General features: G+C 47.7%; 1 protein-coding gene across 6 annotated transcripts in view; it reads left to right on the forward strand.

The window, feature by feature from the left end:
* Positions 1-16,303, forward strand: part of LOC6601981 (IQ motif and SEC7 domain-containing protein 2) — a 40,695-nt gene that overhangs the window by 13,588 nt on the left and 10,804 nt on the right. The window contains exon 1 of one of the 6 annotated variants that reach the window (XM_026993803.1): positions 2,424-2,852. The exons of 1 other annotated variant lie outside the window; for it this stretch is intronic. In XM_026993803.1, coding sequence (XP_026849604.1) covers positions 2,785-2,852 — 68 coding nt within the window. In that variant the 5' untranslated portion in view covers positions 2,424-2,784. 4 more of the 6 variants (XM_026993799.1, XM_026993802.1, XM_026993801.1 and 1 more) reach the window with 4 other exon arrangements.

Raw genomic sequence — 16,303 nt, forward strand, 5'->3', positions numbered from 1 at the left:
CCGCTGAAGTATTCATGTCTGAGCGGGAAGGGAAGGCAGGGCAGGCGCATTCAAAGAGTTTTGAACTTCTTTCAAAGTTGTTTTTTGTTCACACAATAAAATGCACGAATGGGGGCGTGTTGTACGGCGGGGCAGGGGCTGGGGCAGGGCTGTGGGGCACAGCTACACAATTGCCAGTTGCAATTACCTCGTGTTGTTGCTGCTCTTGCTGTTGATTATTAAATACTTATTGTCCGACTTGCATTTGAAAAGCGCGCACAAGAATTGAAGTTGAAGTCGAAGCTCCACGAGAGACGAGCGACGAAAGACGAGAGAGACCTTTGTGTGGCTTAGACTGCATTCGGTTGCATGCAACGGGGCCATAGAAAGTGCAGAGGCAACCACCACAGAGGCCTCTTGAGCACGCACCAGACACGCAAAATATGAAATTCTGTGAAGGAGGCACAGCGAGGGTGAAGCTATCACTTTTCTGGGTCTTCGCCCAATCGTGGGGGCAAACAAAACCAACCTCCCATATGGGAACTGTGCCTCAGAGACGAGAGAGTCAGAGACCAGAGTCAGGCCTGGGATTGGTAACGGAGCCTGGCCTGGCTGGTGGCCTGGCTGGTGGCCCCGCTCGTTCCCAAGCACTTCTGTGGCATGGTAACCATGCTAACTGCCTCAATTACCAATTTCATTTCATTTCATTTCATTGTGATTAGCCAAGTAAATTACTCAATCATGGCCCTCTTCGAAATGGGTTAAGGGAATAGAATGGAATGGAATGGCATGGCATGGAATGGCATGGAATGGATTAGTTTGCCCCATTTCTATGGACAGCTCTTTGCTCTATGCATTTATGAATATATTCATGTCTAGGAATCTATGTATTTTTATGGTTAAAAACTAAGAGAATTCATTGAGAATATTTTTCTAGGTGTATTTACACTTCGATGATATTTTCAGTCATTTCTGACAGTGTATTTCAGCTGTAATCCAAGCTGGCAATGCCTTTGCTCTCCAACTGTCTGAGAATTTTGCTCTCTCTCTCTCTCTCTGGCTGACTGTCTGCCTGGCTTCCGGCTCTCTCTCGCTCCCGCTCTCGCTCTCCCGCTTTTGCGCCACTCTAAGGGTTGACCGTGCGCCTCTCCTTGTGCAATTTCGCTTGCCCCGTTTCAAAGGATCTAAAGGGCGGAATTCCTGGAGGTTGTTTTTTCCTCCATTCGAAAACATCTTGAATTTCTTTCTGGAAGTTGCTGCAAAAAGCCGCTTAGCAATTGCACCCCCTCTCAGAAGGGGAAGGCAGCGCTCTCTTTGCCGCCCCATTTGAATTCTCAGTCTCTCACTCTCTCTCAGGCGCTGCTTTCCCGCTCTTCCGCTCTCGCTCTCTCTGCCCAAAACGGAAACTGCTGTTAATTGCCTCTCATTTTGGAATGATTTTTAATGCCGCCATAAAACCATTTGGCCAAGGGTTTTATGTGCCGCCAATTTCCAATGCCACATCAATAATTAACGGGGTGGGGGGTTTCCTTTTGGGGCCATGGGGCCCCACGAGGAGCCCTGCTGATGCCACTCTGATGCATTTCCCATCGTTGCAACGGGGGTTTCCAACCCCCAGAAAGAAATTCAAGAAAAACAAAAGAATCAAAAGAGAGAGGAAAAACAACCCGCTCTATGCACATCTGTCGCTGCTCGCTCTCTCTCTCTCTCTCTCTCTTGCCGGCGGTTCGCACTCTCTATTTCTCTGGGTTTTCTCTCGCTCTCTCTCTCTCCCTCTCTCTGAGGAGCCATACACTCCATTCTCTGTGGGCTCTGTGGCTGCCTTCAGTCGACGGCCTTCAGTAACATTCATTACTCCCATTTATACAGTTATCCGACGTTAGTTTTTCGCAGACGCTTTTCCGCCTAGAAGTATTTTCGTACCCCGCCCACTTACACACACACACACACACACACACACACAGAAATCAGAGCCATCAGCCGTCTCTGTACTCTAGACTAGATTAGACCCCAAAGGAGCACCCGAGAGTCCTTTATCCCTAGTTCTAGCCCTAGCCCTGGGCACTGGCCAAAAGTGTCGTCCGTGGCTGAAAATTTAGTGAGAAAATTTTGTTCTCGTCTCGCGTGTGCCCTCGCCGCCTCCGCCACCGCAACTGCCACCGCCTCCACCTCCCTGCCACCCGTCGCCGCGTCCCGTGTATGTATTCGCCTGTCTGCCGCCGTAGCCGTAGCCGCCACCGCCACCAACAACCCGCCCCCGACCCGCTGCTGCTACTGCCGCTGCTGTTCATATCCCGTTAATAATACATATATGTATGTGCGTGTGTGTGTGCCAGAGATTTTTTTTATATAGCCATATATCGTAGATACATCTGTGCATATACTCTTTCCGATTAAAAATACAAAAATATCGCAAAAAAGGAAGACCGACGCGACGGAAATATCTTCAAAGTGAAATTTTTGGTGGCGCCCCACACACAACACACACACACACACAAACACACACACTCAGACGACCAAATGCTACACCCCCCGCCGTTGTATTGATTTTTTTTTTGCCATCATATTGATGTCCATCAGTGGTGCCAAAGTGTTCGTAAACCGTCCAGAAGAAATCCATACACAGAGGAGAACCTAGTTCCAACGTAACCTACGATTCCATTCCATTCAATTTCACTGGACGACACGACAGAGACAGCCAGCCCTTATCCAGGCAGATAGTGGAAGAGAGTGCGAGAGAGAGAGAGAGAGAGAGTCGCTTCCAACAGTCGTGTCCCATAAGTAAATGACAGCAGCTGAAACACAATGAGCAGCTACACTGCCGCCCAGTACTACAAGACCACCAATATGATTACCTCCAATGAGATCTACTGGTAAGTGTCCTGCACTCTCACCATTCAAGGGGTTTCGTATTTCTATTATCCTTCGACACATGTACGGGTTCCTCCCGTCTCCCATCTCCCGTCTCCCATCTCCCGTCTGCCGTCTGTGAATGGCCAGAGTTCAAGGTTTGATTAGCGTGTGGGCTTGAGGACATTTGTGACGCAATTGGGTGATGCTGCCACAGGGATGGGCCCCAAAAAAATCAATGGCATCATTGGGGTTTTTCATCTTTTTTTGTGGGCTGCCCGCACTGCCCACACACGAAGCGCCGCTGCTGCATCCCATGGATCTGCTGTCTTGGCATCAACAAAAGGTTAAAGCCGCCTCTGAAGTCCACACCCACGCGCGCCTACGAGTTTTCCTCCCAATCCAAGTGGGCGTCGTCGTCGCTTGGGCCCACACACAGCACAGCATATGATTACAACAACAGCAACAAAAAACACAACAAAAACACTCGAGAAACCTTTTTATTCCCCCCTCCGAAAAGTAGGCAATTTTTAGATATATTTTATTTGTTGAAAAATAGTGTGCGCTGCCGAAAAGTATGCAATAAAAATGTTCGCCGCGCTGCAGTGGGCATAGTTGCGCCAACAACCGCTGGAGGGCGCTGGCCACAGCATTCGTTGAGTAAAAAGTTGAGCAAAAGCAAAAGAAAGAAACATGGTTTTTTTTGCAATTCTTTGCCATAAAAGGGTGGCCCTGCCCATCATTACTTCTGGTTCAACGAGCATATGTCTGTACTCAGCTGTACAGGGCTTTCCTTTCCTAGTACTCCTAGCATTTCGTCCTGCCAGTGGAGCTGTCTATCCGCCGAGCTATCCGCCTCTCTGGTCGTACTTATGTACATGTTTTTCCAATTAAGAGAGCTGCCCGCCCCCCCAAGGGATTTGTCTGTTCCTCCAACGAGGGCTTTCACTGTATTTGCGCAAACATAAATTCGGAATTTCTCGACCTGTTTAATGATATTGGTACGAATACCAGTACGAGTATGACTGCTTGTTGTTGTTGTCTTTGCCTGTGCGCTGTGTGCATCCATCCACACACAAACCTTGAACTCTGGCATTTGCCATACATACCATCCGTACGCCCACATTTGAATACAATGTTGGGCTGGGAGATGGGGCTGCAGATGGGGATGGGCATTGGGGGCTGAACTCCCACGGCGGAGGCACGCGCATAGAAATTCCAGCGATAAACACGTGATTGTATGTACATGGCCGTCAAATGGGGCGACCAGTGCCACAAATATAACCTATCTGCCAACAGATAGCCGATTCTAGAGAAGCGAGCACATTTGTTGCTAAAGTCCAACGGGTACGGTACGGGTATATCCGGGTTTTTGCGACGGGCAAGTGTGTTGGGGATTAGGACCAGGCACAGCAGTGGAGTAGCCAGAATTTCCTCGATTTCATTGTCAAAGATACAAGTTCTTCGAAGGAGAAACTCTTGCGATTCTCCTGGAGCAAAGCTTTTCTAAGGAATGTGACTCTGGAAACAAACAAATATTTTAGCATTTCTTAGTCATACGTTTTTGGCCACTATCTTTGGTTCTAGCCGAAAATTCCATAGCAATCTATAAATTATAGCCGAAAGACGGCATACTTATTCGTTTGTTTTTGTTGCCAAGTTTCCAGGCAAAATTCTAATTGGCGGATATCTTATCTCATTATCTCTCATTAAAAACGTACACTTCGATTAAGTTAAGGCCCAGAGACTTGACTTTTGAGAGTTTAAGAGGTTTGCGATACTCAGAACTTTTTTTTTGAAATGTCTGCTGGAAATCGATTGAAAGTAGTTCCATTTCTTTGATGGCCGGACATTTCCCTTTGAAAATGTCTTACTTTTCATCGTCTCATTATTCCCACAGTCCAGCCAGCACCCAGCACCCAGCACCCAGCCCCCGATCCCACTGTCAGTGCCACTGCCACAGCCGCTGTTTGGGTTTTGCAACAGACTTTTCCAGTAGTTGAAAGTCGTGTCGTGGGATTATTTAATGACTTTCTCACTTTTATTGTTGCCCCTCTCCATTCCATTGTTGTGTTCCCAAGTTGTTGGGGCTCTCTGGGTCCCCACGTGACCCACGGGGTGGCGTTGATTAGCTTCACCTTTAAGTGAGATTTTCCGACGCTCATTTGGCGGCGGTGGCGGCGGCAGCTCCCGTTCGGTCCAATGCTAATTGAGCGTTAGACTTTCGATGATTGATAAAACGAGGCAATGCGAGGCAGTTTCTGTATTTCCCCCTCCCCCTCCCCCTCCATCTTCATTCCCATAGAGGTCCATCGATGGATGAATGATCGTACTTCCCGCTGCAACTGGATATGCCGGCTCTCCTTCCTCTGGCCTCCACTGGCAGATTCTTCTCTGCCTGGGGATCCTCCTTTGCAGATTCCTCTTTTGTAGGCTTCTGGGTTTGTAGGCCTACAGTGTAAAAGCAAATAAATTCAGATGAGCTGCAGCCGAAATCAGCAGCAAAACCCGATGCGCACCGCACCGCATGGAAAGCATCTAAATTAAGTGCGAAACCAGTTGTCGGTTGGCTGCTGGCTGCCGGCTGGGGCTGGGGCTGGGGGGAGGTTGGGGCTGTACGATGTACGGACTTCCATTCGGGGCTGATGGCTGATGGCTGACGTCATGCATGCAAGAGGCAGGGGCAGTGCAGGGGGCAGTGCAGGGGGCAGCGGCAAACAGTTGCCGGTTGCCGCTTTCCGCTTGCCGGTTGGCACACACCACACCACACATTAACCAGTTCTTGAAGCAGTTGTTGTTGCTGCTGTTGTTGTCGTCCTAGTTATGTGTGAGCCAAATTTCTTGGAGCCAACTTTAGTCGCTTCCAGCACTCCCCCCGCCCCGCTGTGTGGATGCCCCGGCTATCTCCCTCCCACTCGTGGCTATACATATGCAAAACCCAAGAACCTACTGAAAAAGAGTTTTTTTATACAGGGTATTCGTGCTTGATAAAGGGTATATTGGTGGCCCTTGAATCGGCGGTCGGCAAGGAGTCCCCTTTTGCCAGCTGTCTACGCACACAAACGCACTGCAGGAGACGTGAATGTGTGCGTGCCGACCGCTGCCTAAAATATACCCTGTATATATGTATTACTCTCTGATGGGCTGCAGGGCATCAGATTAGTACATAATCCCCCTCAATTTGAGATTTTAAATGTAATTTCCATAAATAATAAATCCAATTAGAGGGTATCCGAACGTCGAAGCATCGCCGGAAGCGTTCTTGGTTGTTTTGTTTTGTTTTGCTTCGCTTTGTTTTTTGTTTTGTTTTTCGATGTTTTCTCGTTTCCTTTGTTGCGTTTTGTCTTGGGCTCTCCGGCCGGATCGTTGCCCAATTCTGCAGCAGCAATTGTAGACTCGGACGCAGAGGCAGACGCAGAGGCAGACGCAAGACGCAGACAAGAAGCGACAGCGGCAGCAGCGTCTTCTTGGGCGTCGGCAGAGCATGCAGTTTTTGTTTTCATTTGGAAATTTGCATTGAATCAAAGCCCTGACGAAATGCAGCCCCCCTCCCCCACCCCCCCGAAATGCAGGGTATTGTAATCTCTGTAGAATTAATCAGACTTCTTTTGTCCTCTTCGGTTGGGCAAGGGTTGAAAGGGGTAACTCTAAGCCACTGCTGTGCATGCAATGAAGCCATTGACCCGTGAATGACCCCATTGTACCCATGGGTTTCGATGAGAAATATGATCTGGGTTAGGGGCAAACGGCTATCAAAAAATCCAAGAATATGGCTGCAAGATCTACAAATAAAAAAAGGGATTCATTCATTCCTGGAGAATCCGTCTGCAATTTATTTATTTATTGCACAAAAACTTTGATTTACACCGAAAATATTATGCAAATTTGGAAAAAACTGAAAATAGAGTACCTTTAAAGGTTTACTCAGAGGAGTGACGCGTTTGAATGGTTTACTTATGAGTTCTACTAGACTAGAAACTCTACAATTTTTAAAAGCGGAAGAGGAATCATAACTCTCCTCAAAACTTAAATCGAAGCAGCTACAAAAAACATGTGTATGGATAGTAGAGAGCTTTCAGGAGGGGCAGAGCTCCATAGTCGCAGCTAGACTATCATTCAAACGAATTAAAATCAACTAATCCGAACTTTAGTTGTGGTTGAATAATTGCAAAGCCCCAGACTTTTATTTGAATTACTCAATTCTACCCACAATCCTATTGCGCTGCGGTGTCTCGTTCAAGTTCATTAGCTTCTGTGGAAGAAACATAGGAAAATATAGGAATAAAAGAAGAGTGAGAGATGGCAGAAAAGAAGCTTCGACATTCACTCTAACCATACAAAAATAGTAAATGAAGAAATGAAATTCGCATAATGATGACCATTTGCGAGTGGGAAGTGGGGATTCGGATTATGTAAAGCCCCAAGATTTGTCTTTCTCCAAAAGGCCATCAAACGGTTTTCAGCGCCTTGGATTATCCGATAAATATGGCAAACAGATGATGATTGGAGGAGTAGAGGCAAAGGCGGAGGGCGGAAAGGGGGAGGGCGGAGTCGTGCCTCGAACAAGTACAGACAATGGGAAAACAAATTGAGAAATTCAATTGGAAAGAAGAAAAGCAATGGAAAAATAAAAAAATAATAATAATAAGCTGCTAATCGCTTGTAAACATGAGTTTTCCAATGAAAAATGCACACACGAAAATCAATGGACGAGAGACACGAGGTAATGATACACATACCGATGGGGATGGGAGGGTGTGGAGGTGGTACGTGATTTAGAGCCGAACGGGGGCGGGCGGCACAGAGAACCCTTGTGGGCGAACTTTCCCATTGTCTATGCCACATGAGCGGCAAGCACGGCCAACGCTGCTGCTGCTGCCTCTGCCGCTGCTCGTTGATTGATGAAGGCGCCAGTGGCGTTGCGGCGTCGGCGGCGGCAAGCGGCAAGCGGTATACAAAAAGCTTGGCCAGTGGGCAGCCGCAGCCCCACTCAATGAAGAGAGGTGTATGGAGGGGGGTGGCGGGGATTCATTCATGGCCAAGAGAAGAAACAACAAGTGGAGCGGCGGGGCGGAGGAAAGCAAAGCGAAGTGCAAGTGAAAGTGATTCCAAGTCGGAATCGGACTATCGGAGTACTCGGCGGCGCAGTACTTCATGAAACCACAAAAATTTCCCACTAACATCATTTTTTGTGTGTGTGTTTTTTTTTTGTTGGTTTGTATCTTTCTCTGGGTCTCTGTCTCTGTCTCGTGTCTTTGCGCCCCATCTTTCTTTCAACATTTCCATGGGGCTGCTGTGCTCGTGCTCGTGCTTGCACTCGTATCTCCCATCCATCCGTCAGCAGCGCAGCTCATCTTTGTCGTGGATTCGTGTGTTACACATTTAATTGAATGAAAAAGCAGAAGATGGAAAACCCTAATGACAGAGGAGAGTGAATCTTGAACCGATCCATGGTCCCCGATAGGCAGCCCTGTCAAGCTTCATTAGACCCCCAATCCGATCCGATCCGATGCGACGTCTTGGGTTTGGGTTCGTCTGTGGGTATGGGGTTCGGTTCGGTTCGGTTCGGTGCGGTGCGGTGCGGTTCGGGTATTGTCTCTTAAGCATTCAGCGGTTCAGCGTTCACTTTCTAATGAGCCGCAAAGCCCAGACCCAGGCCCAGGCCCAGGCCCAAGCACAGTTGTAGCCATGACCGAATGAACAATTCAATGGCCCCGCCAGCGGTGGCAACACGCAAGTTGAAGGTGGGCTCTCCCCTCCCCCATCTCCCCCTCTCTCTCTCTATAGGGGAAGGCTCTGGGGGCCCCTAAGCTCTCGCAATCGTTTTGCTTCTCTGTGTTTTCTCTGTTTTGGGGCGGACTGAAGGTCTACTAGCCATGTATGTAGTACCCCTCTCTACCCTACCCAACCTCCCCACTCTCTCTCTCTCTCTCTCTCTCTCTCTCTCTCTCTCTCTTTCTGTTGCTTACAAATTGGGTTCAAAATGCCGAAGGTCAGTCGAGCTACAGCACTGCAGAAAGTGGCGGGCGGAGGGCGAAGGGCGAAGGCTAAGGGGAGGAATAGGTAATCGCTTAGTTAGTAACTACATGCGACAAAACCTTTTGCGATGTTTACTAATGAAATATAAAATACGTTTCATATGTGAGCAGAAGAGGGGCGATTGAGGAGTTGATTCGTTGACAGTTCTTCCGAAATAGTCCTTAGGAGTGGGTGGAAATGAAGACAGATGACAACCGGTGATGACAGTAAATGGTAATCTGAAAATATTAAACCCTCTTAAGGTGTTAGCAGGTGCATTAGCAGCAGCAGCAGACTGTTCAAATAATGATTATCTCCAATCGACTTAAGGACTTTCCTTAATTTACCCTTCTATAGGAGTTTTGGAACATTCCCAGCCACTTCTTTAGTCCCAAAACTTAATTAAAAGCGTTCCAGCGACACTTTGCTGGGCTTTCGTTGAGGCTCTGCTTGTGAACGAGTGATTCAGGTGTAGTTACAGTAGCAACAGAAAACAGATTAACATACCAAAGGAGCTTCCGAACAAAGGGAGTCCAAAGAAGGGGGAGAGAGATGTGCGTCAGAGCAGAAAGCTCATCTCAGTTCTAATTATAGACTTCTCGCTTATTTAGCTCCTGGTTCCTGGAGCTCGCTCCAACCCCGCCTGATGACAGCAGGAACCCCTATTAAAATCGCTCTGGCAACCCTCGGGTAGTACTGTTGCTGCGACTGCGGCTGCTGCTGCTGTTGCTGTCATCATCATCGTTGTTGTCGGGTTTGTTTGTTGATTGTTTCATAACACGGCCTGAAACGCCGCAGCAAGACGAGGTACGAGATACGCGGTAAGCGGTACGAGACGCAGCCCCAGACACAAGTATGGCAAATGGGTTTGTGTACCTTGTGCCTAATGCGTTAATATCAGCCAAGCCAAGCAAGTCTAGGCCGCAGGGACACGGGACAAGGGACAAGGGACAAGGGAGAGGGACAGGGGAGAGCAGAGAGCGGGCCAAAAGTGTGGTGTGTAGATACGCGATACTCCGTATGTATTCCGTATTCCGTATATATTTTTACGACTTTAGTTTTAACGATGGCCCCACCGACGACTATGACAGAGCGACAGCAGGTTTCAATGAAAAGTCAAAACAGGCCTCAGGTCCGGATATAAATGGTTTGTTGTCTGAGAAGCGGTATGGTTCACACACGTACAGATATGCGCACTCATGCACAGGCGGCGAATACAGTCATCAGTCTTAACGCTTGGCTCAGTCCGATTCGGAGTCCGACTCGGAGTTGGAGTCGGAGTCGTAGTCGTAGTCGGAGCCAGTGAGGCATTACGTTGCCCATTTTGTTAGTGGCCCCAGCCGCCGCAAGCTAACGACGAGCGGGAGAGCGACTAACTACCAGAGGCAGGCACTCGACTCCACTCGGCCATAATGTACGGCACATGCACATGCCATATGGAGAGGCGGCGGCGGACGTCAGCACATCAGCAGCAGCACCAGCAGCAGCAGGCAGCAGCAGTAAAGCGCCCCCGCTCGCCCTTCGCACGATCGTGAGTCACCTGAGCGTAACGTAAGCTCAGCCTGTTGTTCGAGTACGAGCGCGGGCATACTCACTTTTTTTGTCAGCACTCACTAAACGAGAAAGCCGATGCGTTGCCGTCATTTCGGACTATCCAGAAATGCAGCAACCTGTCGGAGAGCTCCGCAGTGCAGTTGCTGTCGCGTTTAGCCAGTACTTGATCCCAGTTTATTGTTCACTCTCCGCTCGCATGCGCTCTCACTCTCGCCTGCAGTCTGCTGTCTGCAGTCGTTGTCTGGAGCAGCTGTTAATGCGCTCTCGGAGAGGAAGCCAGCCAGCCAGCCAGCCAGCCTCTCTTTGGCTTCGTGTTTGCTGTTTGGTGTGTGCTCTGTGTGCCTGTGTGTGTGCTCAAAGTCGTTTGCATACGAATTTACACCTTTTTACGACTGTTTGTCGATTTACGAGCATGTTCATATGTTGTATGTATGTGCCTTCGGATCTCTTTTGCAATTGCCCAATTTGACAATGGGAGTCAAGTGGGAAAGCCCTGAAAGCTCCATAAACAGTGGGAGATGACTGCAAAGAGCCCGAGCCCGAGCCGCAGCCCTGTATTGTGCAAGTCTTATGAGAAACGTTGATTGGGTTAAAAATGCAAATAACTTTGATAATTGCATTGCTGCTTAGTGCCGCATTATAATGGGGGTTATATAACCCCAATTAGACCCACTGTGGCAGCACACGTCATGTGTCATGTGTCATGTCTCATGTGTCATGTGGTACAGGTGTGCGGCAGAGAGAATCTTCTGGATGGCCCGATTATTTGTTTTTGTTTGGGCCGAATGTTTGTTTTGTGGATCAATCGGAAGAGCCATGGAACAGCCAGCAATGTTAGCCAGCTTTTTAAGTGGCACACAGCCACAGTAGTGGCCATGCGATGCTCTCACCCATACCATGGCACTATCGCCACCTGGCCGGCCGCCCTCTCCCGCCTCATTCGACTGGCAAGCCGCTCGCTGGAACAGTTTTTCAGACCCCGACCGACGGCATCGCCATTCTCTCTCAAAGCTCCGTCGAGGTAGCACACAGGTTGCTCGCGCGCGCTGTACTTCGTCTCTTTCGAACAGTTTTCGTAGTCGGCCGTCAGCCGTTCGTGTGCGTTCGTGTTGATCGTTTCTACGTACGTACGTTGGTGTGTGTGCGTGCGTGTGTTGGTGCATTTGTTAGTCACTTTGTTGTTGGCTGTCATTGCGATATTCGATAATCAATATTCAATATTCACATTATTCCCGATATGTAGTCATTGTTTTTTTGTTTTTGTTTGTTTTTTTGGCAACACCGAAAATTATTATATTTCCCAATGGAAATGCAAATTGATTTTGCAAACACAAATTGCGGCCATGTGTATGGGTCTTTTTTTTCGTGTGCGTGTGAGTGCTAAATGAAAAGAAAATCAACGAAAAAAAATACGCATCACGCAAAGCTTTTATTACATTTGTTGTTGCTGTCCGTCTGTCTGTCTAGTGGGGCAGGGACAGGGCCGGGGCCGGTTTATTAATTTGACATCGTCGTGTCCGCCTGCCACAATATCACAATAATAAAAAAAAAACCCTCCATCGAATAAAACAAAGCGGAAACCATGAAACAATCCACAACAACAACAACAGCAGCACATCACACAATTTTTTTATGTAAAAAATAAAATATAATTAAAGAGAAAATCGCCTTTCTCCAGCTGCGAGTATCACAAAAACAATAGTGCCGCCAAGCAGTCAACAGCAGCAGCGGCCAGAGAGGGAGAAAGAGCGGGAACCACGGCCACTGCCCCGTTACGTTTCGGCAAACACAACAACAACAACAGCAACAAGAGTGTGCGCCCCAAACCATATGTGTCTCTCTCTTTCTGTCTGTCTGTCTCTTTCTGCATGTGTGGTGAACTGGAAATTTCTATTATTTTGTAATTGAAATTATAGCAAGTGCCAGGGAAGAAAGAGAGAGCGAGAGAGGGAGATCGCTTGCGGCTCAAACATTCTGCCATCCTTAATGAGCCCATCCGTCAAGGGAGAAAGGGAGTACCCACTGATCCTAGTCGTTCCTTGAGTTTCAAGAAACTTCCTGAACTGCAATCGAAAAGATCTAGTTACACCGATAGGATCCCTTCGAATGCTATTGTAATGAAGAGAATCCTTCTGTTACCTCCCTCGGGCGGGGTGCAACGTTTTGCAAGGAATATTTATGAAATTTCTGTAAATCAGCTGATTCAGAGCGACAAACACATCTTGGAAGTCGAATTATTCACAGTTTCAGCCTCAGCCGTAACTCAGGCTCCGAAAACGAGAGACAGACAGAGAGAGAGAGAGAGAGAGAGGAGTCACCACTTTCAGTCCGAAAACGTCGCTCACTTTTGACTCCCTGCTCTTTGGTGCTTCTGGCCTGGCTTGTATAATCGCTGCCACCCTGCCACCCAATTACGCTGCATCGTCGTCGTTGCCGTGGACGTTGGTTGCATATTGTATTTCCACTTCCTCTTCCGCTCTTCAGTTGTGGCGCGGAGTGAGAGCCAAGTCCACACAGAGAGGCAGAGAGAGCGGGAGAGTGTGTGTGTGTGTGTGTTTGCTGGTGATTTCTGTTACGTGCGCCGTTACTAATGACACGAAAGTGAATAAAAAGGCATCGGGCACGGGGCTCTGCTAACCCCCTCCAGCACTCCACCCTGCCGCAATCTGCAGCAGCACCAAACTCCAGTGCGAGTGAGAGAGAGAGACAGGGAGAGGGAGAGGGAGAGTTAGAGTACAGAAAATAATTATAAATTAAATAATTATACAATACAAGCAAGAAAACAACTTAAAGCTGATTGTAGCTGCTGCCTGTTGTTGTTGCCACTGTAGCTGCTGCTGCTGCTGCTGCTCGTGCAGTGGAACACCTGTAAAACAAAGGCAGCTCTATCTGCGGCAACCCTAGCCCGCCGCTGATGTCGTGCTCGAGAGCGGATGCAACCCAGTCAGCCCCCAAGTCCCGCTACGGTCCGCTCCAAGCTCTATATCTGTTGCATTGTTGCAAACCGAACCAGAAAAAAGCACAGTAACCGAAACAGACACAGAAACAGAAAACTGAAAACTGAAAACCGAAAACTAAAAACTAAAAACAGAAAACAGACTTTTCTTATAAACCTTAAAGCAAACGAAAAACCTGCTCGACAAAATTGCAATTATGTACAAACAAAAGTTTCTCAGAAATGGCTGAAAGAAACAAACAGAACAAGTTGGAACAGTTCTTGGGAGTAGTCAGAAACGGCAGCGGCAACAACTAGAACACACCACCAACAACAAAAGCAACAACAGCAACAGCAACAGAGGCACACAACAGCAACAGCAACAACAAAAGCAACGACAGCTAAAAACGACAACTAATAGGTTGCTAAATAACGAAAATATTCCGCTTTTAGCTGATTTTGTGATACCTTAGCAAAGGGAGAGGGTATGATGAGCAGCTTTGGGTCTCCCTCTGTTCTGCTTCCTCTGCTTGATGTGGAGGTAATCCTGTGATTGCAATCCTCACATCTGCAAGAAGCTTCTATATCTTTTGCTATGCTAATCGCTGTCATTATCCGAGGAACGTGCACCACTCAGTAGAGTAGATAGAGAGTATCAAGAGTTCGAGTTACTTTTCTTTCAGGTGTTTTTTGTTTTTTTTTTTTGTTTTGTGGGGTTCGAGATTCGTGTGTTTTGTGAGTGGGCCTTAGAGCAGCATTCTATTCTACTACAACGTTTGTGATTGAGATTGAGAGAACTCCCCTGAAGCGCTTATTGGCAGCAGTAAGCAGCAAGCAGTAGGCGACTTGTTTTGGCCAATAATTCCATGACTTGTTCCAAGGCTGGGCCTGGGCACCGCACCGCCAGAATCGTGAGATTATCGCTTGTTTGCACAGCTTTTTAGCTTGATTCACTCATGAATCGATGGCTGTGAGTGTATGCATGTCCGCTGACTGTTCTCTGTTTTTCGGTTCTCTGACGAAACAACAATTGGAGACGGGACAGAGCCAGAGCCAGACCCAGAGACAGTGGCAAGTGTTGTCACAATTGTATCCCGCACCGTAACAGAGATGTCTCCGAGCAGGCGCAGGCGGATGGATCGCTTTCAAGCTCTCGAAAGACTCTCGAAAAAGGTTCTTGAACTTGAGATTTTATGGAAGAAAGTGTGGGGGTTGGTGGCAGTCTTGTGCTCCTCCATAAATATAATATTTTTATGTGTGGTTTGATGGCAGATCTTGATCTTGGGACAAAACACATTGAGTGCCTCTGTTGTTGTTCTTGTTGTTTCCCTTTCTATTCGGTTTGCTATTCGCTCGCGTTCGTGTGTATTCGTTTCTATAACTCATTGTTTTCATGGCAAATTCTCACGCATTTCGCACATAAATTTTCATATGATTTATGGATCATTCGGCCCTCGGTCCGACCGTCATTGTATGTTGCCAAGTGGATCAGGTCATTCAGTCAATTCAGTTGTTCAGAGCGTGAGGATCACCCCTTCGCTGGGCCTCAGCCTGGGCCTGGGCCTGGGCCTGGGCCCGTGCCAGAACACACTTTCCCGTCTGAGGCACGTCTGTGGATCTGGATTGGAGCAGATCCAACACCTGCGATCCGATCCGAACCGAACCGATCCGATCCGAACCCTCCTCTAGTCTGTCTGTCTGGCACAAGTCGATCGTTGTCTCTGCGTGTCGTGACATGTTCAATTTGAATATTGTTTATTTGCATTCTCCCTTCTCGCTTGCGCACTCTCTCTCGGTGCCGTTCTCTCTTTCTGTTTGCTTTTTCCTACATAAATAGTTCTGCAGTTGACAACTTGCGACTTTTACTTGCGATCGGATCGACCGACTGACTGACTGACTGAATGACTGAATGCCTGATCGCTGACCCAAAAAACAGAAACCGACACAAAAACAGCAGCAGCAGCAGCAGCGGCAGCGGCAGCGCCGCAACAGCATGATGATTGAATGCGATTGCTCGGAGCAGAGCTCTCTCATTGACGCTTGCGTGTGCGTCGTGTGTTTTTGCAAGTGTCATGCTCTTCCATACAGCATGATTATCATATTAAACGATCATGGGATAGGGGATGAAGGGTATGATGGAACTTAGACCCATACATGATCTCTAGAGATTTTTCTTCATCCCCGGGCGTGACTGATGCCCGGGAATCCCCTATGGATTATTATTACTTAAACTAAAGATTCCGCCCTAGGTCCTCTGATCTTAGCTAAGATCCAAGATCTAGATTCATGATCTGTATAGATTATTCTGCCTCACAGTAGTGAGGAGTGACTGATGATTGATGGGTGGACCAAACGGACCATAATCATGCCAGCAAAATACTGTAGAAATATCTAAAAGATCTGTCACAAACAAATCACACAAGATACTTGTATTAGAGAAATGATTAGTGGAACTAGAAGCTCTTAGGCGTCTGCCACTAAACGAAAAGATCAGATGCGGGTTTGAATGGTTTTTGGACACATATAAATATCCCCCGATAAGTGATTGAGTTTTCCACTTGAAAATAAGTTCTTCTCAAATCAGAAACAGGTGTGTTCCATTTCCAATCCGTTCCTTTCCAATCAGTTCCTGCAGCTGTTAAGGCACACTCAGAATCCGAAACAGAAACAGATAAGGAAACAAAAGTTCCAAAGGGTATCGTGATCTATAGCTCTCTGAGGTATTCCCAAGTCTATACAACACGTAGATCTCTCTGTCTCTCTCTCTCTCTCTATCGTTGTGTTGGTTTTTCTAACCTCCGACTGACTGGAGGCAGCACTCATAAATGTTATTCCATGTTTTATTTATACGATTGTTTTTATGACAAACGCGCTTTGAAGGGCACTCTCATCCGCTCACCCACACTTCTCTCTCTCTCTCTCTCTCCGATGCCTTTGCTCTGTAGAGACAGAGGCAGTGGTGGGAGG

Source organism: Drosophila persimilis, unplaced genomic scaffold (genome assembly GCF_003286085.1).
Source record: "Drosophila persimilis strain 14011-0111.01,24,50 unplaced genomic scaffold, DperRS2 tig00000900-arrow-arrow-pilon, whole genome shotgun sequence".
Classification (NCBI taxonomy): Eukaryota; Metazoa; Arthropoda; class Insecta; order Diptera; family Drosophilidae; genus Drosophila; species Drosophila persimilis.